General features: G+C 32.9%; 1 protein-coding gene across 24 annotated transcripts in view; it reads left to right on the top strand.

The window, feature by feature from the left end:
• STXBP5L (syntaxin binding protein 5L) overlaps window positions 1-24,013 on the top strand; it is a 349,911-nt gene that overhangs the window by 271,304 nt on the left and 54,594 nt on the right. For 10 of the 24 annotated variants that reach the window (XM_023623677.2, XM_070243718.1, XM_070243712.1 and 7 more), the window contains 3 exons: window positions 5,380-5,445; window positions 13,975-14,067; window positions 22,032-22,082. In XM_023623677.2, coding sequence (XP_023479445.1) covers window positions 5,380-5,445; window positions 13,975-14,067; window positions 22,032-22,082 — 210 coding nt within the window. The remainder of the gene's footprint in view (window positions 1-5,379; window positions 5,446-13,974; window positions 14,068-22,031; window positions 22,083-24,013) is intronic. The other 14 variants (XM_070243721.1, XM_070243724.1, XM_014732867.3 and 11 more) reach the window with 2 other exon arrangements.

The raw sequence follows: 24,013 nt of genomic DNA, 5'->3' as shown, positions 1-24,013 counted from the left end.
TCCTTGACATGGGTCTTGGCAATGATTTTCTGGATTTGACGTCAAAAGCAAGGGCAACCAAAGCAAAAACAAACAAATGGGACAACATCAAACTAAAAGGCTCCTACACACCAAAGAAAATCATCAACAAAATGAAAAGGCAATCTACTGAATGGGAGAAAATATTTGCAAATCACGTATCTGATAAAAGGGTTAATATCCAAAATATATAAAGAATTCATACAACTCAATAGAAAAAAAAAAAAAACCAAACCCAAACAATTCAATTAAAAAATGGGCAGAGGACCTGAATAGACATTTTTCCAAAGAAGACATACAGATAGCCAACAGGGACATGAAATGGTACTCAATATCACTAATCATTAGGTAAATGCAAATCAAAACCACAATGAGATATCACCTCACACCTGTTAGAATAGCTATTATTAAAAAGACAAGAAATAATAAGTGTTGGATATGGAGAAAAGGGAACTCTTATGCACTGTTGTTGGGAATGTAAATTGGTGCAGCCCTTATGGAAAACAGCATGGAGCTTCCTTCAAAACATTAAAAATGGAACTACCATATGATCCAGCTATTCCACTTCTGAGTATTTATCCAAAAGAAATCAATACAGCAACTCAAAAAGATATATGCACCCCCCCCATGTTCATTGCAGCATAATTTACAATAGCCTAGATATGGAAACAACCTACATGTCCTTCAATGAATGAATGGATAAAGCAAATGTGTATATATACAACAGAATATTATTCAGCCATAAAAAAGAAGGAAATCTTGCCATTTGCAACAACATGGATAGACCTCGAGAGTATTATGCCAAGTGAAGTAAGTCAGACAGAGAAAGACAAATCCCATATAATATCTCTTACATGTAGAATCTAAAGACAAATAAATAACAACAATAACAAAGAGCTCATAGATACAGAGAACACATTGTTGGTTGCCAGAGGCACAGGGTGGAGGATGGATGAAATGGGTGAAGGGGATCAAGAGAAAAAAAGAACCAACTGGAAATTCTTGTGTTGAAAAGTACAATAAGTGAAAAGAAAAAAATCGCTAGAGAGACTCAACAGTAGATTTGAACAGGCAGGAATAAGAACTGGCAAACTTGAATGTATGTTGACAGAGACTATGCATTCTGAAGAAGAGAGAGAAAAATTAACAAAGCTTCAGAGAAGTGTGGGATACCTTAAGTGTACCAACATGTCCATAACAAGAGGAGGAGGAGGAGGGAAGAGAGGCAAAGAAGCAGAAAAATATTTGAAGAGATAATGGCTGAAAACTTCCAAAATTTGATGAAAAACATTAATGTACATGTCGAAGAAGCTCAAAGAACTCCAAGAAGGATACATTAAAAGACATCCGCACCCAGACACATCATAGTAAAAATGCTGAAAGACATTGAGAAAATCTTGAAAGCATTAAGAGAAAACTGACTTGCCACAGGTGCCAGCCCAGTGGCATAGTGGTTAAGTTCACACACTCTGTTTCGGCAGCCCAGGGTTCATGAGTTCAGATCCTGGGTGTGGACCTACACACTGCTCATCAAGACATCCTGTGGAGGAATCCCACATACAGAATATAGGAAGATTGGCACAGATGTTAACTCAGCAACAATCTTCCTCACCAAAAAAAAAAAAAAAGACTTGTCACATACAAGGGAACTCCAATAGGATTAATGGCTCATCAGCAACAATGGAGGTTACTAGGATGACACATGCAAGGTGCTCAAAGGAAAAAACTGTCAACCAAGAATCTTATATCCAGCAAAAAACTGTAGGTGAAATAAAGACATTCCCAGGTAAACAAAAACTGAGTGAGTTTGTTACCAGCAGAACCACCTTACAAGAAATACTAAAGGAAGTTCTACAAGCTGAAAGAAAGTAACCCTAGATAGTAATTTGAATCTACACAAAGGAAAAAAGAATACTTTTAAGGTAATTATGTAATTAAAAATAATAGTGTAAAAGCATATTTCTTAATCTCTTAATTGATTTAAAAAGCAATTTGTGAAACGATATGTATAAAATTGTATTGTTAGGCCTAAACATGCAAAAATGTAATGTTTTTTTCCAATAACAGCACAAGGGAGGTGAGTGAGAGACAGGGTTGTATTTGAGTAAGCAGATGACACCAGATGATCTACCAAAACAAATGAAGAGAGCCAGAAATGGTAAATCAGAATATTAATATACAAACTTTATAAATATATGTTTGCTTTCCTTTCCTCTCTCATCTTTTATAAAAAGCATAAAATTATATAAAGTAATAATTGTAACAATACATTGTTGAGTTTGTAACACATATGGATGTATAGAACATAAAGGAGAAAGAGGAAATAGAGATATAAAAGAGTAATATTTCTATATCTCACTGGAATTAAGTCGGTATACATCTGAAGTAGATCCTGATAAAACATACATGTTAAGTCTTAGAGCAACCACAAAGAACTGGAAAAATATAGTGAAAAATTTATTAAAGAAATTGAAGAGTTACACTAGAAAATATTTACTTAATGCCAAACAAAGCAGTGAAGGAGGATTAGAAGTACAAAAAAGACATGAGACACACAGAAAGCCAAAAGTAAAATGACAGATGCAATCTATCTATATCAATAATAACATTGATTGTGGATAAACAATCCAATCAAAAGATAGAGATTGTTGGACCAGATTTTTTAAAAATCAAGATCCAACTCTATGCTGTCTTAAGGTGACAAAAAGTATACAAATAGGTTGCAAGCAAAAGGATGGAAAATGATCATGCAAACAGCAACCGTAAGAAAGCTGGAGTTGGACCAGCTGGTGGCACAGCAGTTAAGTGCGCATGTTCCACTTCTCACCACCTGGGGTTCGCTGGTTTGGATCCTGGATGCAGACATGGCACCACTTGGCATGCCATGCTGTGGTAGGCGTCCCACATATAAAGTAGAGGAAGATGGGCATGGATGTTAGCTCAGGGCTAGTCTTCCTCAGCAAAAAGAGGAGGACTGGCAGCAGTTAGCTCAGGGCTAATCTTCCTCAAAAAAAAAAAAAAAAAGAAGGCTGGAGTAGCTATACTAATATAGACAAAATAGATTTCAAAGCAGAAAAAATATTACTATAAGTAAAGAGGGACATTTAAAATAATAAAATTGTCAATCCATCAAGAAGATAAAACAATTATATATACACCTAACAATAGAGCTACAAAGTACATGAAGCAATACCTGACAGAATAAAAGGGAGAAATAGACAATTAAACAATCATTATTGGAAATTCCAATGCTCCACTTCTGATAACGATGTGAGAACTAGACAGAAGACCAAAAAGGAAATAGAAGACTTGAAAAATGCCAAGTACAAGACCTCTATGCTGAAATCTTCAAAACAGTGCAGACAGAAATTTTCTAACAATCATTTAAATGGAGAGGAATACCATGTTTAAGAGTTGGAAGACTCACTGTTTTTAAGATGTTTATTCTACCAAATTTATCCATAGATTTATCACAATACAATAAGAATCTAGCATATCCTCTTGTAGAAATTTGATTCTAAAATTAATATGGAAATGCAAAGAATCTAGAATAACTAAAACACTCTTGGAAAAGAACAAAGTTGAAAGATTTCACTACCTGATTTCAAGATGTACTATAAAACTTACGTTAATTAGATAGTGTGGTAGTCAAACAAGATAGACAAATAGACCAATGATCACAGAATAGATAGTCCGGAAATAGACCCTCACATATATGGCCAATTTATTTTTGACTACGGCACTGATAAAAATCAATGAAGACAGGAAAGTCTTTTTTAACAAATAATGGTGGAACACCTTGGCAAACATATAGGGGGAGAAAATGGACTTTACTCCCTACCTCGCACCATAGTCAATATTAACTTAGGATGAATTATAGCCCTAAAAATCAAAGCTAAAAATTAAAGTGCTTCTTGAAGTAAATTAAGAATAATATCTTCATGACCATGGGTAGGCAATGATTAATTATACTGGAATCCAAAAAAGATCACAATGAAATAAAAAATTAATTGTCAAGTAAACTAATTTGCTCATCAAAAGACACTCCATTTTCATTAAGAAAATAAAAGATAAGTCACATACTGGAAGAAAATATTCACCATACCTACTTCTGACAAAAAACTCAACCAAAATATATAAAGAATTCTACTTAAGCATTGGCACTTAGTTCTGTAACCTTAAATGAATACTTTAAAACTCTTTGAACTTAAGTTTCTTGTCTATAAAACATAAGGGTTGGGCTAGAATATCACAACGAACCTTTTCTAAAATTCTATGACTTTTTGAACCTACAGCAAGTTTACTGGTACAAATTATATAAAGAAGCGGGTGGTGGGAAAGATGGTTTTGGTAATTGACAACAGCTCTTAAGTTTTCCTGGGTAGGGAGATTTACATTAAAGTAGAAACTCTGAATATTTATTGACAAAGAAAAAGTATGTGAGACTCTCAAAGAAGGATAGGAAAATCATAATTAAGGGTATTTTATGAATGCCATAGAAATGCAGACTGGCAGATGTAGTGAGACTTACAAAATGTTTATTGATCTATTATGTCTATCCTCGTTTTGTCAGGAAAGAAACAGAATAGAAAATAAGAAATATTAGAATAAGAGAAAAATGTAGTGATTATAAGAAGAAACTTGATACCATTGAACAAATCACTTAGTACGTACTATGTAATACTGCATTTTTATATACAAGTAATATTTAAAATTTGTAGCATCTCCATAAAGATCTCTTTAAAAGCCAATAACCATTTTTCTTGAAAGTGGAAGATTTGATTAGCTCTTTTTAAAAACACCTTCTCATTTGTATTATTATTAGTCTATTTTCAGATGAACTAGGTTATTTATTAAAGTAGCTATTTCATATAAAAAATAAAAGAAATTTTATGTCTTTCCACCATGTTCAATTACACTTTGTATATCAATTAATTATTGCTTCTTACTTTTTCCTATATCACTTTTTTTTAAAGATTTTATTTTTTCCTTTTTCTCCCCAAAGCCCCCCAGTACATAGTTGTATATTCTTCATTGTGGGTCCTTCTAGTTGTGGCATGTGGGACGCTGCCTCAGCGTGGTTTGATGAGCAGTGCCATGTCCGTGCCCAGGATTCGAACCAACGAAACACTGGGCCGCCTGCAGCGGAGCGCGCGAACTTAACCATTCGGCCATGGGGCCAGCCCCCCTATATCACTTTTTGAAACAAATTTTAAGAATAACTGTCATAACATGAGCATAGAAAAGTAGCTTTCACAGGAGAAAAAAAATACCTTTTTAAACTTATTGGAATTAAGAAATAAGAATTATCTATGAAGTGTTGGCAAAATTTAACTCATTTTTTTGTCATTTTATTTTCAGGTTTAACTGAGTTGAATGATAGTCCAGTTCCCCAGGAACTTGAGCGATGCAAGTCTCCCACTTCAGGTAAACATGAGTGGTATTTTCAAGCTTCTGGTAATTCACTGCAGTAATCTCCTGCTTATTTTCATAATTCTTATAATGTAAAATTTGTAATTTTAGTAATCAGGTGTAATTCAGTTTTAGGAATTTAATCATAAGCAAGTTTTATTCCAAAACCAAATAGAAATAAATGTCTTTAAAAATATTTTTGGCCTCCCAAAAAATTGAGATCAGAAGTATGAGTGCAATACTTTTAAAGACATTTTAAAGGAAAGTTATTTTTCAGATATATTAATAATTCTAAGTAAAAATTGATAATATTATACAGAAACTCTGTCTTCTTATAGCTAGAGCTGAATTAGTGGGAAATATATACTATAGGTGCAGCACATGATACCATCTCTCTGGACCCTAGTTTGGAAACATGTATATTCATTGACAAAGAAAGAAAAAATGGTAATATGTTGGAAGTAGAACGTCAAGATAAAGGGTGAGCCATTAAAATATATTAAAAATGTGAGTATAAAGATTCCTAGGAATAAGTCTTTAAGGTATGTGAAAAAAATATTAACAGTTGAAATTGTTGGGTGGTGGGATTATGAATGGTTTGCTTATTTTTTAAATTTTTATTTATGTTATTTTTCTAAAATGTGCATATAGTAATGTGTAAATTCTTAAGCACCAAAAATGTTAGGTATGTCTTTGACACTGAATTGTAGATCTGTTTTCACAGAGTATCAAAAAAATTATAATTCCTTTTTATTTTAATTATTTTATTTATTTTTATTTGATCTACATACAAATTTGCAAACATTTAATAACGTCTTTATAAAGCAATAAGTTTTGACTTTTAGAAATTCATTAGAATGTGACATTTCTTCAGTTTACTCCATCTTTTAAGAGTTATTAGTTGTTTATCCTTAGTCTTCAGAAATGTAGGCTAAGTAGAACCTAGTGTCCTGTGTAAATTTTTGTTTTAATCATATCTATTTAATCCTTATTTTACTGTTTTTATTTTAAACACAGTCTTATATATTTACCCTTTGTTTTGCATTCCCATTGGCACCATTTTAATTTAGGTATTTATTACCCCATATCTAGAGTATCCCAAAAATGTCCTAACAGGTGTCTCTGCTTTCTTTCTCTCCCTCTTACAATTCATTTTGCATATCATGTTGCAAAATTAATCTTCTTAAAATACTACTTTGATCATATTTTCCCATGTCAGAATCTTTAATATAAAATATAATTAGGTATCCTATATCAAATTTAAATAACCTAACCTCACTTTAAATTCTCGTCTATAATCTGAATTTGAATAGTAATATATTTATATGGTTCAAACATCAAAAAAAGAACGAAAAAATCTCCCTACCATCCTTCGCCATACATTGTTTCTATTCTCTTGAATTATAATCATTATTATGTTTCTTTTTTATCCTTCCATTTGTTTGTAAACAAACCAAATATGCATATATTCTTTTTTTATAGAGATAGTATATTTCAAAGTATATTCATTTCACTATACTTTGCTTGTTTCGCTTTACTGTGTATCTTGTCTTTCCATTACATTACATGAAGTATTTCCTCATTCTTATTTATAGTTATATGATATCGAATTACATAGTAATTTAATAGTAGTATAATTTAATAATTTCACCAATTCAAGGACACTTAGTTTGGTACCAATCTTCTGCTATGTCAAACAATACTGCAGTGACTAAACCTTGTACATTTCTCATTTCAAATGTGTACAGGTATATCTATGGGATAAATTCCTAAAATTAGAGTTGCTAGATCAAAGCGTGTATGACTGTCTAATCTTTATAGATACTCCCAAATTGTTCCCCTTAGAGTTTGCAACAATTTTCTCTCCTTCCAACAATACATGCAAATATTGCTTCTCAAATTTTTTTTCCTTTGTGAGTCTATTAAGTAAAAAGGATATGTCAATATAGTTTCAATTTACATCTCACCTATTGTGAGTGATGTTGAATAGTTTTTAATATGTTTAAGCTGTAACTCATGTTTAAATATTTTTTCTGTAACTCATCTATTCCTATACTTTACCAATTTTTTATAGCGTTGTTTGTCATTTTCATATCAATTTGTATTACCTCTCCATAAATTAAGAGGATTATCCCTTTGTGACATGAGATCCAAATATTTTTCTCACTTATCTTTTAACTTTGTGGTGCAGTATCTCTACCTTAGAGCAGTTTTTTGTAATCAGATGTTGATCTTCTAAAGACTTCTTTCTTTATGCCCAAGAATTTAAATACTATTGGGATTATCTACTTTTTAAAGTTTTGGTAGAATTCCCTTGTCAAGTCAATTACCTCTTATGATTACTTATTTTGTATATTTTTACTTTCCTATAAAGAAAAATATTTTCATTATGGAAATTTTCTAACAATGTATAATGTAACATATGCAAAGATTGAAATTCTTTCTTTCTTTAATTAGACTAGCTAATAGTCAATCTATTCTGCTATTTATTTAAACCCAAACAAAGGTTTTACTGAGTTTTTTGTTTTCTAACTTATCGCTTTCTGCTTTTATCTTTATTAGTTCCCTCTTCTGCTTTCCTTTTATTTTATTTTTCCATTTTCAACTTTTTTGTGGTAGATGCTTAATTTATTTATATTTATTATTTCTTACATGGTGATACAAGTTAATAAGGATGAATTTCCCTTTGAACTCTGCATTAAATGTACAGCTTTTGATAAATTGTGATTGCATTGAGTATTTTCTATATAGTAGATGATTTGTTTATATTTCTTTGACCCAAGAGTTATTTAATGTAAATATGTAGCATTAAGTAGTTTTGTGTTACCTTATTAATTCTGTTATCTAAATCCTTCATATCCTTACTTATACAGTCACGTGTCACTTAATGGCAGGGATATGTTCTGATAAATGCGTCGTTGTGCAAACATCACAGAGTGTACTTAGACAAACCCAGATGGTATAGCCTACTACACACCTAGGCTATATGATAGTAATGTTATGGGACCACCATCGTATAGTATGCAGTCCATCCTTGAACGAAACATCGTTATGCGGTGCATGAATGTATTTTGATTACTTGACTTGTCAAGGATGGAAAAAAGGCAAATTTAAAAATCATACTAGTATGTTTTTGTCTATTTTTCCTTGTATCTGCTGTGTTTTTATTTTAAGAATATTCATGTGTAGATTATTCAGAAATATATTCACAAAAACTACATCCTTTACCATTAATCACCATTGTTCATTTCATATTATGTGTTCTTCACCTGAATTCTACCTTGTTTACTATTAATACTACAACTCTTGCTTTTTTTATTTGGAATTTTTTTGTGTACCTTGGCCTTACCTCTTTTGAGGTAAACATTTTTAACTATGGGATAATATATAAATATCAAAGTGCATAAATCTTAAGAGTTCAGATAGACTAGTTTTTACAAATGAATACACCATGTAAACAACACCCAGATAAAGATATAGAATGTTTCTAAACCCCAGAAACCTCTCTCATGCCCCTCTCAGCCACTAACCCCTACAAAAGTACCTACTATTCTGACTTCTATCACCATAGATTAGGTTTGTAGGTTTTAGATTCTTATGTGAATAGAATCATGCAATATTTACTTCTTTTGTTTCTTGCTTATTTTGCTCAACGTTATGTATATGATATTCATCTATGTTGCTGAGTGATTTTTCACTGTTATATAATATTCTATTATATGAATATACTTCAATTTATTTATGCAGTTTATTGTTGAACATTTAGATGATTTTCAGTTTGGAGCTATTATACATAAAGCCATTCTGACCAATCTTTACAATTTTTAATGCAAATGAAAGCTCACTTCTGTTGTACATGTATCTAGGAGTGGAATTTTGGGGTAATAGGGTATGTATATGTTCAGCTTCAGTAAATACTACTGAGTTTTCTAAAGTGGTTGCACCAATTTTACTTCCATTAACAGTGTATGAAAGTTCCCTTTGTTCCACATGCTTGCCAATGTTTAATTTTTAAAAAAAATTTTAATCATTCTGGTGTGTACGTAATGCTAATGGAATTAAATTGAATTGCATATCCCTGATGTCTAATAATTTTTATTAGCTTCTTTTATGTTTCTTAACTCTTTTTGATATCCTCTTTTATAAGATATTCAAGACTTTTATTCATTGTTATTGTGTTGCCAATTTTTCTTCTGATATATAGGAATTCTGTGTATGTACCTAGATAGATAAATACATATATACATGGAAGTCTTTTGTTGGATGTATATAGTGCAAAATATCTTTTCCCATTCTGTGGCCTGACTTCTACTCTCTTAAAGGTGGTCTTTTGATAAACAGAAGTTTTTAATGGTAATGTAACTCAATTTATCAATATTATCTTTTATTGCTAGTGCTTTGTGTTTTGTTTTAAAAAAAAGTATTTGTCCACCCCAAGGTCCTGAAGCTATTTTTCTATATTATCTTCTAGAAGACTTGTTGTTTTACCTTTCACATTTAAGTTCAAGTTCCATTTGGAATATATTTCTGTGTATAATGTAAGAAAGGAGTCAAGGTTCATTCGTTCCATTTTAGGTATCCAGTTGATAAGCACCATTTATGGGAAAACTGTCATTTCTCACACTGCACTAAAGTGGTACTTTTGCCACAAATTAATGTACTTTAACATGTATGTATGTGTGTGTTTCTAGACTTCATGGTCTATTTCATTGGCATGCTTATCATTTATCCAATTCCACACTGTTTTAATTGCTCTACCTTTATAGTATTGCTGATAGTGTGAGTTCTCCAATTTTCTTTTTGTGGTTCTTTTTAAAGAATGTTATAGCTATTCTAGGTCTTTTGTGTCTCCATATAACTTTTAGAAAGGATTTTTTCAGTTTGCCCACAAACAAATGTGTTTAGATAATGATTGCAGTTTCATTGGATCTATATATCAATTAGGCAGGTTAACATAGTCAACTGGGGCCAGCCTGTGGCACAGCAGTTAAGTGCACACATTCCACTTCGGCAGCCCTGGCTTCACCGGTTCAGATCCCAGGTGTGGACATGGTGCCGCTTGGCACACCATGCTGTGGTAGGCATCCCACATATAAAGCAGAGAAAGATGGGCACAGATGTTAGCTCAGGTCCAGCCTTCCTCAGCAAAAAGAAGAGGATTGGCAGCAGTTAGCTCAGGGCTAATCTTCCTCCAAAAAAAAAAAAATTCAACAATATTGATTTTTCCATTTAATATCTCTTCATTTATATATGTCTTCTTTACTTTCTCTCAATAATATTTTTAGCTTTCTTTGTAGGAGTCTTGTACATCTTTCATTAGATTTATTCCTTTGTATTTAATGTTTTTTTATGTTGTAAGTTTTAAAATTTCTTTTTCTTATTGTCTGTGTCTAGAATATACAATACAATTAATTTTTTAAAATTGACCTTATATCCAGAAAATTTGATAAATTTATTTAATTCCAATAATTTGTAAATTCTTTTGGATTGCCTCTTAATCCAATTATGCCCCCTGTTAAAATGACAGTTCTATTTCTTCTTTCTAAAGGAAGAAACTAGCTAGGACCTCCAGTACAATGTTGAATAGATGTGGTGTTAGCAGACATCTTTTTCCTTGTTCCCAATCTCAGGGATAAGTCTTTCAATATTTCATAATTAATTATGATAATTGCTGGAGGTTTTTAGTAGACATCTTGCTTTTAGCTCTCTGCCTATGATGTTGCTTCTTTCATTAATGTTAGAGCAGATCTGGAAACACCAACACCACACTCTTTTGTTTTGGTTTTTTGCAAGGCAGACTCAGAGGACTTTGCATGCAGTCATGCTTCAAAGCAGGAAGGTTTGGACTACCTTTGTATTATGTTACTTGGAACAGAAATGACTAACTGTGATAAGATTCATTTATCACTTCAGTGCCTTGAGATTGGTTTGAGGGGCACATCCCACTCTTTTATAGTAGCAACTTTAAATTACAGATAATCATAACAAGGAATGAGAGATTTTTTTTTAACATAACAACTTTTTCATCATTATATATTTGTTAAAAGATGTGAAATTTATCTTTCTAGGAAAAGTACCAACATATTTTATCTTACTTAAGAATACTGGAAATAATATTTGCTCATTCCATTCATTTCCCATGAAAAATAAAAATAAGTAACTGTGCCGTATTAAGGGATCTTTTTAAGCCCACAAAGGAGAATCTGCCCGATGCTATTTCCAGAATACATGTACATAAAACACATTCTTCAATCTCTTGCTTTTGTTTTAGGAATTGCTACGTGCAATCTAGATTATCAGAAAGAGTATAGTTAGGATAAATGCAGACTTCTTAGCCCGATCTCATAAAACTAAAATGTAACTATGAAAAAAAGCAAATTTAAGACTTTAATGATAGTTTACAAAACTCATGAAGCTTATTATCTCTAGAGGAGGAAAAGAATGAAAACACAACAATTAAAATGTTTAGATAACTTATGAATGAAAGAACCAATATGTGTAAATAAGAGAAACTAGAATATTTGTAATACATTAAAACTTTTGAAAACTTAAGAAATGTAGTCATGCCTTCTAACAAGTCACTTTGATTTATACACTCAGAAGTAGTTCATTAGGTCTGATTAATAATGGCAATTATTACGTTTTTATCTGTTTTTATCTCCCCTTTTTTTTATATGTAGCATTTAAGAACCAATACTATTCTTGCCCTCTCTTTTTTTTTTCACTTAGTACAGTGATTCTTGAACATAAGAATGTATCAGAATCATGTGAAGAGTTTGTTGAAACAGATTGCTAGTGCCAGAGATTTTAATTCAGTTAGTCTAGAATGTGGCCTGAGATTCTGCATTTCTAGCAAGTTCCCAGTTGATGCTTCTGGTCTCTGGAGCACTTGGGAACCATGGCTCTGTGAATTTTCTTTGATATTCTTTTTTCAGTAGTTATTTCCCTTCTCAGTATTTATTTTGGGATCTCAGACCCTCACCCCTTTAAAGTCTGCTAAAAACAGATTAAAACATTGACACAAATATCTCTGAGTAAGAGAGGTTAGAACTTAAGAAAGCCAGAGACCAGTAAGCGTTTTATAACTCTGATTTTCTATATGGATCTGAAACTCCCTCTAATAGCCCAATAAATACAGGAAAAATAGAGTGAAATTTTAAACTGTTAAATATTTCCTTGAGGATAGCGAGAGAGACCAGAGTAGGAATTGTGAGCTGAAAGAACCCCAATGAGCCAACTAGAATGCTGATGTTCTTAGCTTCCTGGATAAAACAATCATTTCATATTATCTATTCATTCACTGAACTATTCAACAAATAATTTTCAGTATCTACAGTTAGGTAGATATTATGTTATCCAATGAGAATAGACTAGTGAACAAAATAAACATACTCCATGCCAAATGTGACAGTCTATCTGCAGAAACCAACATTAAACTAATAACTTTACAAATTGTTAGTTGTTTTTTCTTGAAGCTGCATAACCTTTTTCACTCACCAGGTAAGGTTGTGCAATTTGTGTACTGCATAAACACCTCCCAAAGGGGTGAGCAGGAGCTAACAGTCAGACCTAGCTCCACTTACCTGGCACAGAACTGCAATCCTCTAAAGGAAAGAGCCCCTTTTTCTCTGGACTAAGAGTTGAAAACTAACCAAGCCTTCAACTGCAGGGTTATATCTACCTACAAAGTGTGTATTTTTCTAATTTGTCCTCCTTGAAGGTGTGCCTTTAAAAATCACTTGCTCATGGGGCCGACCCCATGGTGTAGTGGTTATGTTCAGCACGCTCCACTTCAGTGGCCTGGGTTGGCGGGTTCCAATCCTGGGCGCAGACCACACCACTTGTCAGCCATGCTGTGGTGATGATCTACATACAAAATAGAGGAAGACTGGCACAGATGTTAGCTCACAGCTAATCTTCCGCAAACAAAAAAGAAAAAAAGAGGTGGATTGGCAATAGATGTTAACTCAAGATGAATCTTCCTAACCAAAAAGAAAAAATATCACTTTCTCAGATGAACATCTCTTTCTAGGCTAGCATCAGTCTCCAGTACTGCTGGTACCTATACAGCCATCCATCCTCATGATTCTTACTGTCCACAATATACAACACACATTATGCTATCGAGTTCAAGTGAAGGCTAGCATGATAGAAATATTTGTCTTTATTACAATTTATTTATTTAGATATCTTTAGTAAATATATCTTTATAAAAATATCATAGAGGCTAACATCACTAAATACTCACAAAGAACTAACTGGCTCTGTTGTTCTCAAACTTGGGTTAGAACTGGGTCTTATGGCCTAGCTTGAATGCTCCTTCTGTGTGATTCTATGTGCTAGAACCCCACTGCATCCTCCAAAGAAGAAAGATTCTTCCCTCCAAACAGTCCTCTGTTGGGGAAGTACCAAAATACTCAGATAAAGGCACAAAATAGAGACCCTTCCAAATAGTTTACATGAAATTCACCTCTAAGGTAAAAATTCTTGGTTTACTTGGTCTAAGAAATTACATGCCAATAGTTTTTTATTCCCTTCCTTTAGGACTTGCTACCAGAACTCCCGAGGCAGCACCAGGCTTTTATAGGAATGAAATACCAGCTGTGAGACAGAGGAATCAAGTACATCACTTGCCAGGTGAAAGTGAAAATCTCTTTTATGAACAAACAAGTTATTCACATCTCCATAATTTTCTAGACTTCGCAACTTGTCTCAAAAGTTTTATTATTTTTGTGCTGAAAACACAGGTCCCTCATGGTGAATAAAGGGAAATTTCCCTGAAGCAATGGTTAAAACCATAGACACTGACTTCATGAGATATAAAGCAGGAATTCCTAAGGCTTTTGTGAAAGATTTTGAAATATTCCATCGGATTTTGATAGTGTTATTTTTCTACTCAAAACCTGAATAATTTCCTCAGGCCTATAAGAAAATATAGAACGGCCAACAGAGAATTCAGGGAGAACTTACAAGCCGAAAACTAAGAGTGGTTTTATAAAAATTCCCCATAATTCTTCATAACACAATTAAATACTTTCTATAATCAGAAATAACTATGATGATCATGGAAACTCCACCAAAAAATTGCCTCAAAGGGGCAATGTTCTCTCTCAAAAATAGTGAGCAGAAAGGAAGGTGCTATAACCTAAATTTTATGCAGAGTCCTTGATATTTGCTGCTGTTCAGAGGGACCAAATCAGAATCAAACACAGGTTGTACAGCTTCCTTAAATTAGGCATTCATCCCAAAATAGTTGTCACCAGATTTACAACTTTAAGAAGCATGAATTACCAATGTTTTAGACCCTAAATAAAGTCAATAACCAAGGAAACTAAAGATAATTGTAACCCACAATTTTCCAGACAGTAGTTTCTTTTTTTCTTACATAATACAACACCCCTGTGATAGGCCTTTTTTCTGAGGAGAAAACTGAAGCTCAGAGTATTTAAGTAGGGCTGGAATTTCAACTTAGTTATATTTGGTTGTAAAGCCTATGCTTTTTCCCTGGTTTTCATTAATAAAATGAGAAAAAGAAATATGAGAATTACAAAAACTAGTCACAAGTAAAATTATATGACATCTGAGCAGTGAGAAGTTGCTGAGTTCTGAGGAGACAATGTTTTAACAAAGAAATTCAAAAGAACTTGATATACTGTGCATGAAACATCAGAAATACAGTTTACCATTTAAGTTCCAGGAAAAACTGGCTTTGAAAATAACTTTTAGTTTTTATAGTTCATAAAATCAACAAATTATCACCACATTGTGAATTTATTAAGGCTTGTTTGCTAAAAATTTTAATCACCAATGATATAATACTTTAAAGCAAACAAGATATTTTTCATGTGTATTATCTTATGTAACCCTACAGCAACCCTGTAAGGTTGGTATTGCTGTCTTTTATATGGATGGAGAAATTATGGCTAAGAAAAACAATTCTCTAAGCTGCCCAAGGCTACTCAGCTAGTAAATGGCTTAGTCTGAACCAACCCAAATCTTCAGACTTCAAGGTCCTCTGACCCCAGTTATTTGGCCTCCTATTGTGTGCTTAAAAAAAAAGTGTGTGGAAGAACCTAATTCTCTCGGGAAGTTTATAATTCAAGATAGACAAGAACAGAAATAAAGTCTCATAATCATTTAACACTTACTCATATGACACTAATAAAAAGTCACTAATTCATTAACATCATCTAGATAGAAATATAATACATATTTTAAGGTAGCAAGAAAAGTAGTTACAACATTAAACATTTTTATGCTGGGGCAAATTCTGATAAAGATACCTCTTTGCCATAGCCACGTCTAGAAAAAAAAATGGCAATAAAATTAGAGGCATATAGGACTTTCAGGGCTCCACCATGGCATGGTAACCCCAAAATGTTTGTGTATGTGTTTTTTTTTAACTGTGCCTATATACATACTAGATGTTTGTGTCCTATCTTAGTTTCTGGCTTAGGGAAGATAGAGACAAATGAAATTCATTATTGTATTCCCACCAATTGGTTAATTAATCAATAGATAGATAAATAAACTTTACAAACATTTTAATCTAAACTTATTTTAATTTAGTGTTAGATTTATTTATTTTATAGAAGATATCCAGGTCACACAAGTGGTATCTTCTATATCAGGAAGATTGTGTTGCTTAGTGGAAAAGACATAGCTTTGGAGTCAGAGAAATGTGATGTTAACCTGTGAATTTCTACCGTTATAACTTTAGCCAAGTTTCTTAACCTTAACTTTGGGCTAATGTCCACAATATAGATTCTCAATAATATATTGTACTGGCTACCATAAAAGCAATAATGAACATCCGTGGCCTAAATAGACTGACCTTGGTTTCCTTGACCCTTCTAAATTTCCAAATATTAGTTTTAGCTTAGCCATAACAAAGTAGAAATCCTTCATTGGAAATCAAAAGTCAATCCAGTTTCTAATCAAGAAACAACTAATCAGAAGCTTTGAATTAGAAACTTCTAACCTAGCTGTTTATGTTATTTCCCATTAAAGTAGTAGCCATATTCAGACTGACTCAGGGTTCACTCTGTTCCTAAAATTTTGATTCAAATGTGGAACCAGGGATCTAACTGAGACTTATTTGAAGCCAATACAACAGTCCTCTGATGAGCCAAACTGCATTATCCATTGACTTTGAATTGAAATAGGAGTTAGGAAAAAGGCATATGGATATACAGGTGGTTGAAGGAATTAATACAATCAAGAGATGTGAAACCCTCTAGGCAAAATTCTGTTGTAATGCCTGAAGTTCTGTTCATATTTAGGGCTGAGCATATGACTTCATTCTGGCATAAACTATGGTAAGCCACCAGACTACCCTGCCTCATTACTGTAACTGAACCTGAATTTGGGAGGCAGAAAATCTATGAGTAAAGATGAATAGTCTTGCAAAGGTTTATAATCTGGTGCTACTGTAGGGCTTGGCGATCACCTGATCCTTAGGCCTGAATTTATAGATAAATATTAATGTGTATTTTGCATTCAGCCAATCTTTTCATTCATTTGCATCATTTTGATCTCTTATGCCATCCTACTAACAATTTCTAGGTAAGTGATTAACCCTATCTGTGGGGATGCTTTCTTTTGAATTTTCTTTTTTTTTAACTAGATTTACTGATATCATTTATGTAGAATAAAATTCACCTTTTTAGTTTACAGTTATGAATTTCTTTCTTTTGTTTTTATTTTCAAAAATGTATGCCATGACATGTTAAAGTAACAAGAAGAATTTTCTGACAGTTTGCCCAGAATATAATAGGACTAGGATTATAAGAAATCAAACTGTTGTAAGTCTAATGCTTGGTGCAGCAATATTCCACGCCCTGCAGCAGTATTACCTATGGTACTATTTGCTGTGTTACTGTCTGTGAGCCAAGGCAGGCAGTTCTTCAAAGTGTGAAGGATTAAAGATGCTATTCTATGTGAGGATGCACAACATGATTTGAAGAGATTTTTATGGGAGATAAGCTCATTGTGAATCAAGTGTGTGATGTCACTCTTGAAGAGACAGTGAGCTCTTAGGAAGTACTATTGTGCAGGGCAAAGAAATAATAGTACTATATACAATTGGAGGCTTTATTGAGTGTGCTAGGCACTAGATTTTAAGTAGGACATGTTGCCCAGATAAGTCATTTTTGAAGAATGACAATCTTTTCTTGCCAACTAAGTTTATTACTGAAAATAATAGCTAATATTGAAAACTTGTTGTATACCATACCATGCTAAGTGCTTTACACATATTCCCTTAATGCTGACAAGATCCCTATTAAGTAGAGGTTATTATTATCCTCATTTTGCAGAGAAAGGGAAACAATCATCCTGAGATTAAGTAACTAGCTCAGGGTCACTCAGCTGAATCTAGCTCACTTGTGTTTTTGATCCCTGGACTTCAGTTCAAATACCAGAAAACCCGCTTTGGAGAAAAGCAAAAGTCTTTGTGGAGCTTTACAGAGGGAAGAAAAAGGCATCGAGCCTCTTCAAATAGGGGCATTACCATCCTTGTAACTACCACCTTTTATTCCTCACTAGCAGATGGAAGATCAAAAATATGATGAAATATTTGTATAACTACTCAAAAAGAAGGAACCAAAAAGTTACCTGTTAACTTAAAAAATATCATAATGACCTTAAAAGGCTCAGCAAAGGGATGTCTATATCTAATTTAACAACTTAAGGACAATATGGCATCTTTTGTATGGAAAATCAGAGATGCATATCAGGAAGTACTTTTTGTGGAAGGGTCCTGAGTGAAAGTCCCATAGGTTGATTAATATTCATAAAACCATAAAACATTATTTCCTAAAATATGACCTACCAACCTCTTGGCATCAGTATTACCTACAACACTTTTGAAAATACAAATTCCTCCTGATCTACTAAGAGTATCTGGAGGTGGCCCCTAAGTATCTTCAGATGCTTTAAAATCTGGCATGTGAGAGAGTAAGAATCAGTTACTCTTTATTGCTCCAGAGGATAGAACTAGGACAAATTAGTAAATGGTAAATGAAAGTAGTTTGAGCTCAAATATAACGAAGTTTTGTAGAAATTATAGCTACCCAAAATTGCCATTTTGTTATACCTTTGAAAGTTTCTGTTGTGGAACTATTCAAACAAGTAGGACGTTGAGAATGTTGTAGGAGAAATACTTGCATGCATTGACTAGGATACTGAACTAGATCACATCTAAGAATCCTTTGAGCCAAGATTCTCCATCTCTCTTCTCTGTGCAGTGTGCTAAGCCAGTGAGTAGTGAGAAGTTTCTGCTTCTCATTTTCTGCCCTTTGGCTAACAATATGAAACGACAGTGGTGTGTATGCTTTAGTTTAGATAACAGTAAAAATGAAGAAATTCAGAGAGCTGCATTTCCAGGGACACATTACAAAGATTAATACGTATTGTTTTCATTCTATACATTTTCAGGACTACTTGCCTTATTCCCTCTTGCCTTATTCATCTTCCAACCCAAATTCCTCAAATGTTAATATGTACCATTTTCCTCTAACGCTTGAACATACTTTCTCAGTCTGCTTAGCCCTCTTCAAAGAGGGTTCACTCCTACCTTCTGACTACTGTTTTTCCAACATTCATTCAGCAAACACGTATCATACACCTACTCTATGCCAATTCTTCATTAGGTATTGGGAATACAATCCCTACCTTTGGAAAACTCAAAGTTTCAGGATGTTGGTGGGTAGTAGAGTAAAAAAATCCAGCAAAATAAAATGTAAGTGTTATAAAGGAGATGTGCACAAGGTGTTATGAAAGTTAAGATAATGGCATCAGATGAAGCCTTAAGCTTGAGGCTGCCTTCAGAAAGGAGGTAATTTTTGAGTTGTTTTGAAGGATGAGTAGGAGTTTACAAGTTGGACAAGCAAGGATGAGGATTATTCTGTGCATAAATAACAGGGGCCTGTTATTAACATTGTTATTAAAGAAGTTCCCTAGTTAATCCCACACAATTAGTATGGGGTTTGTGAGGGGACTCCCAGTTTTCAGGTGGGAAGAAGTCTACAGAAAGCCAAAAAGGTACATGTTAAAGTGGAGGGGGGATCCAAAAACTGGAGTAGATTTGATAGCCAGAGCAAGTAGGTACTAGAATATAGGAGGTGAATTTTCCATCGGAGAGAATGTTGGGGAGTTGCAGGACATCTGACATTGTGGTCATCGTCCTGCTGTATGCATCTGGGCTTATTGACCAATAGGCAGCGACTGTTTTCCCTCTTTTTGAAAGCATTTTTGTAATCTGTTTTTTAAGTAATTGATATTATATAGATGTGTTGAAATACCCTATTATTTAAAAACAAAATACAAACAATCAAAAAGATAAATTATGAAACAAATCCTTACATCATAGAAAATTAATTCCTATTTAAAAAGTTAAATAAAAGATTATTTAAATAGGACCACTCCCTCAGTTCATCTGAATTATCAATTTACAAAATATGCTCTATTTTCAACCTCTTCTGAAGCATAATTATTACATATATGTTTGCCATATTCTGATATAAATAACATCTTTTTGTTTGTGCTACTAACGCTAAACCCAAATTACTAAAATTTGATTTCCCCTTAATAGAATTATTTTTTAATGTCTTTTCATAGAGACAACTGCTTGCTGCTATTATTTTTATTAGAATGATAATTCTTAGGTTTCCTTTGCTAAGTAGTTTAGCATGGCATATTGTAGTCAGAAAACTACAGCCCACAGGCCAAATCTAGCTTGCCACCTATGTTGGTATGACTTGTGAGTTAAGAATGGCTTTAATTATTAAATGGCTAGAGAAAAATCAGAAGACAAGTAATGTTTCATGACACAAAAAGTACATTTAGGGGCCCGACCTAGTGGCATAGCGGTTAAGTTTGCGCGCTCCGCTTTGGAGACCCTGGGTTTGCAGGTTCACATCCCGGGCACAGACATATGCACTCCTTGTCAAGCCATGCTGTGGCAGACATCCCACATATAAAATAGAGGAAGATGGGTACACATGTTAGCTCAGAGCCAATCTTCCTCACGAAAAAGAGGAGGATTGGCAACAGATGTTAACTCAGGACTAATTTTCCTCACACACACAAAAGTAAATTTAGGTTTATATTATATTGAAGTTTTATACAACTATATAATCCAATCAAATGCCAGCTGAAACACTAGAGATAGTATCAAGAATATTATTTGACAGACAAAATTAAGCTGCAAATTGATGAAGGGATTTTTTCCAAAGTCATATAACTAAATGGTGACAATTGCAAAAGCCAGCCCTAGTGGTCTAGTGGTTAAGATACAGCACTCTCACCACTATGGCCCAGGTTAGTTTCCCAGTCAGAGAACCACACCACCCATGTCTTGGTTGTCATACTGTGGCTGCTTTGTGTTGCTGTGATGCTGAAAGCTATGGCACCAGCGTTTCAAATACCAGGAGGGTCACCCGTGGTGGACAGGTTTCAGTGGAGTTTCCAGACTAGGACAGACCAGGAAGAAGGAACTGGCCACCCACTCAGAAAAACACTGGCCATGAAAACCCTATGAGTAGCAGCAGGAGCGTTATCTGATATAGCACCAGAAGGTGCAAAAAGGCCGGACAGGATTCTTGTCTGCTGTACACGGGGTCGTTAGAAGTCAGAATCAACCCAACGGCACTAACAACAAATTCAGAAATATGTGAGCCATGTTTTCTGACTTTAAGTTTAATATTATTTCTATTCTATCATCCTGCATCTTTATTTTAATATAACTTTCCTAGTTGTAAAGAAAATCACTCATTAGAAGGTATAAGTTAGTTGGTAGTACCAATTTGAGTCTTAATGAAGTATTGATTGACAGAAAAGATTTCTAATGTTATCTCCCCTAATGCATTTCTTTCTGTGATAACATGCATTCCAGTTAAATATTTTACGAGAGGCTCAATGTAAAATTTTTAACATAAATAATGAGGAAAGTTTTTCAATAAATTGTAGAAGTTTTCTTGGTTTATTCAAACATTTTTCTGGTAGCTTGATTTATAATAATATAACTAAATTCATTTACAAATATTTTGTATTTTCAAGATGTTCTTATCTACTGAATTTAACATTGTAGTATTCAATGCTAAAGTCATTTCATCTGCAATAGGCATGGTAAGGTTTCCTTGAATATATCATATACATCTATAATAGAATTTTCTTTCTATTTCAAAAAATGTTGACAGAGTTCTTCAGTTTTTACCCTTATTGTTATTTATGATATGAGCTTATACATTTGTTGCAATATTTCTTTACCTATTAGATTCATCTGAAATTGATTTTTGATTCTTTTCAAATTAAATAAGAAATCACTTCTCATACCACATGTGAAAAAAACAATGCAAAGATACACTTAATTACTTACTGTAAGAACAATTGCTTTTCTCATGTTTCTGTTTGCCTATTAAATATTTACTACTGAATGGCAATGAACTAACACTGAACAATATTTCCACTTCCATACATGCTCACTGAATGTAATGTTCATCAGGATTTTAATAATTATACTGTAAGACATACTGTTACCCACACTCCTCTTTAATTTTATATAATTAACAACTGCCTTTTTCCTTTTTCTGTTGTTTCAGTTAAAGGATCAAGAAAGTTAAGTCTGCCAACAGATCTTAAGGCTGATCTTGGTACGGTAGGCAAAAGCCAACAATTTTAAGTTTTTTTACATTCATTTGGCTGAACGTTTTGACCAACCAGTCCATGAATAACACAAGTTTCCTAGATGGCAGTGTTTGATAGCTTTCCAAAAAGGCTTTCTTAAAAATCACCATACAGTTCTGTTGGCAGCATTCAAGATTTTGTTTGTTAAGAATTGTTTTACAAAATTATGTTTTATAAATCATCACACACCAAGGTATATAATGTCTTATTTGTTTTCTTTTTATCATGAAAATGTTTTTAAACATTGAATAGTCACACATATGGACCCTTTGTAACTATAATCATGTAAATGAGCATCTTTTATTTCTATAATTATTTTTCCTGTTTTATACATTAGTATCATGTAGAATTAATGCTATTTAGGAAAAAAGTCTGATACATAAAAGAATAGAGCTCTGGATTTTTTTTTTATTTTAGGGAAGTTATAGAAAATTATTCACTTTTAATTTATTTTTTGTGGTGGTCACAGGCTTATTCATAACTCCAGCTCTGAAATAAATAAGGCTTTATTAATAGGCTTTCATAAATTTTTCTTTCAGAACTTTTATCTGCTTGTTCCAGCATGGCTTTTCTTTTTTGAAATTTAATTGATATACCTTTATTTTCATCTGCTTTACTCTGACTTAAAGCAATAGGATTAAATCCCATGAATGTCATGGTTAAAATAACAAAAATACAATAATTAGTCGTTGCATTATTCTTTAGAGTTTACAAAGCTGTTTCACATACATTATTTTATTTGATTTTGTTAGCAACGCTTTAAAGTTGTTGTCACTATTCCCAACCATTTTTTTTCCAGAGCAGAAACTGAGGCTATGTTTTTAATAAAAAGTAGGATTAAGATTTCAACCTAGGTCACAGAAATGGTACCCAAAGTTTATGGAGCATATTCACATACCTCATCTCATTGTATCTAAATTAAATAACTGTTAGACAATAAATTGTTTATTACTTTTAAAATCTAATGACATATAATCTTTTATATAAATTTGATTAAATTAAATAATCACAGTGTTTTTTAAATGCAAAGCCACTACCATATTGGGTATAATCATTAGTTCAATATTAAAGAAATTGTCTGAAGTTAATTAGTATTTTACCAGTGTAATTGACATCAAAGGAAGAATCAACATTATAATTTCATTTATTGACCTTCTACTATGTGTCAGACACTGTGCTATATGATTTGTACATATTATTTGAGATAAAGTAGGTGATACTGTTCGCAATTTACAAATGAATAAATTAAGGCTATGAAAAATTCAAATTTGCCTAAGATCACACAACTAATAGCAAAGCTGAATTTAAATCAAGTATAGATTGTTTCAAAGCTAATAACCTAATAGCTACCTATCATTTTGGTATAGCATGTACTCTGACAAATGTCAAATGAAGATTATTTAAAGAATGATAACACTTTTCTCTAAAAAAATATGCATTCTGATATTTATTCACATAATTTCCATATATCATCATTTCTTTCCTGGAATGTTGAAAAAAGAAAAATAAAAAAGAAAGAAGATTCCCAGCCTACTTCTATATTTATTAGGAGTATCAAAGAAAGCTCTTAGTTATAACTCTAATCTGGAGGTCAGTTAAGTATGGTTGTTATTAATAAAGGTATTTTTAAAATTTTCTACCAATGTCAGTCACTCAAAGTCTTCAATTATCTCCATTCCAATTGCTTCATTCTCCCTGTTTTCATGCATACCTTAAGCAAAGATGAATTATGAAAACTCAGATATATACAGAAGATAAAATAGCCAAGTGTTTGTCAGTTTACTAAAGAACATTTTGCACTTAAAAGAATTCACAGTAAAATTTCATTAAATCTCTATTTCTAAGTATGTTGTCAATGTAATTTCATTTTTAAAACTTATTTCCTACAAATTTCCAG

This window comes from Equus caballus, chromosome 19 (assembly GCF_041296265.1).
Source record: "Equus caballus isolate H_3958 breed thoroughbred chromosome 19, TB-T2T, whole genome shotgun sequence".
Classification (NCBI taxonomy): Eukaryota; Metazoa; Chordata; class Mammalia; order Perissodactyla; family Equidae; genus Equus; species Equus caballus.
The sequence above is the reverse complement of the archived record's forward strand: the minus strand, read 5'-3'. Positions and strand labels throughout refer to the sequence as shown.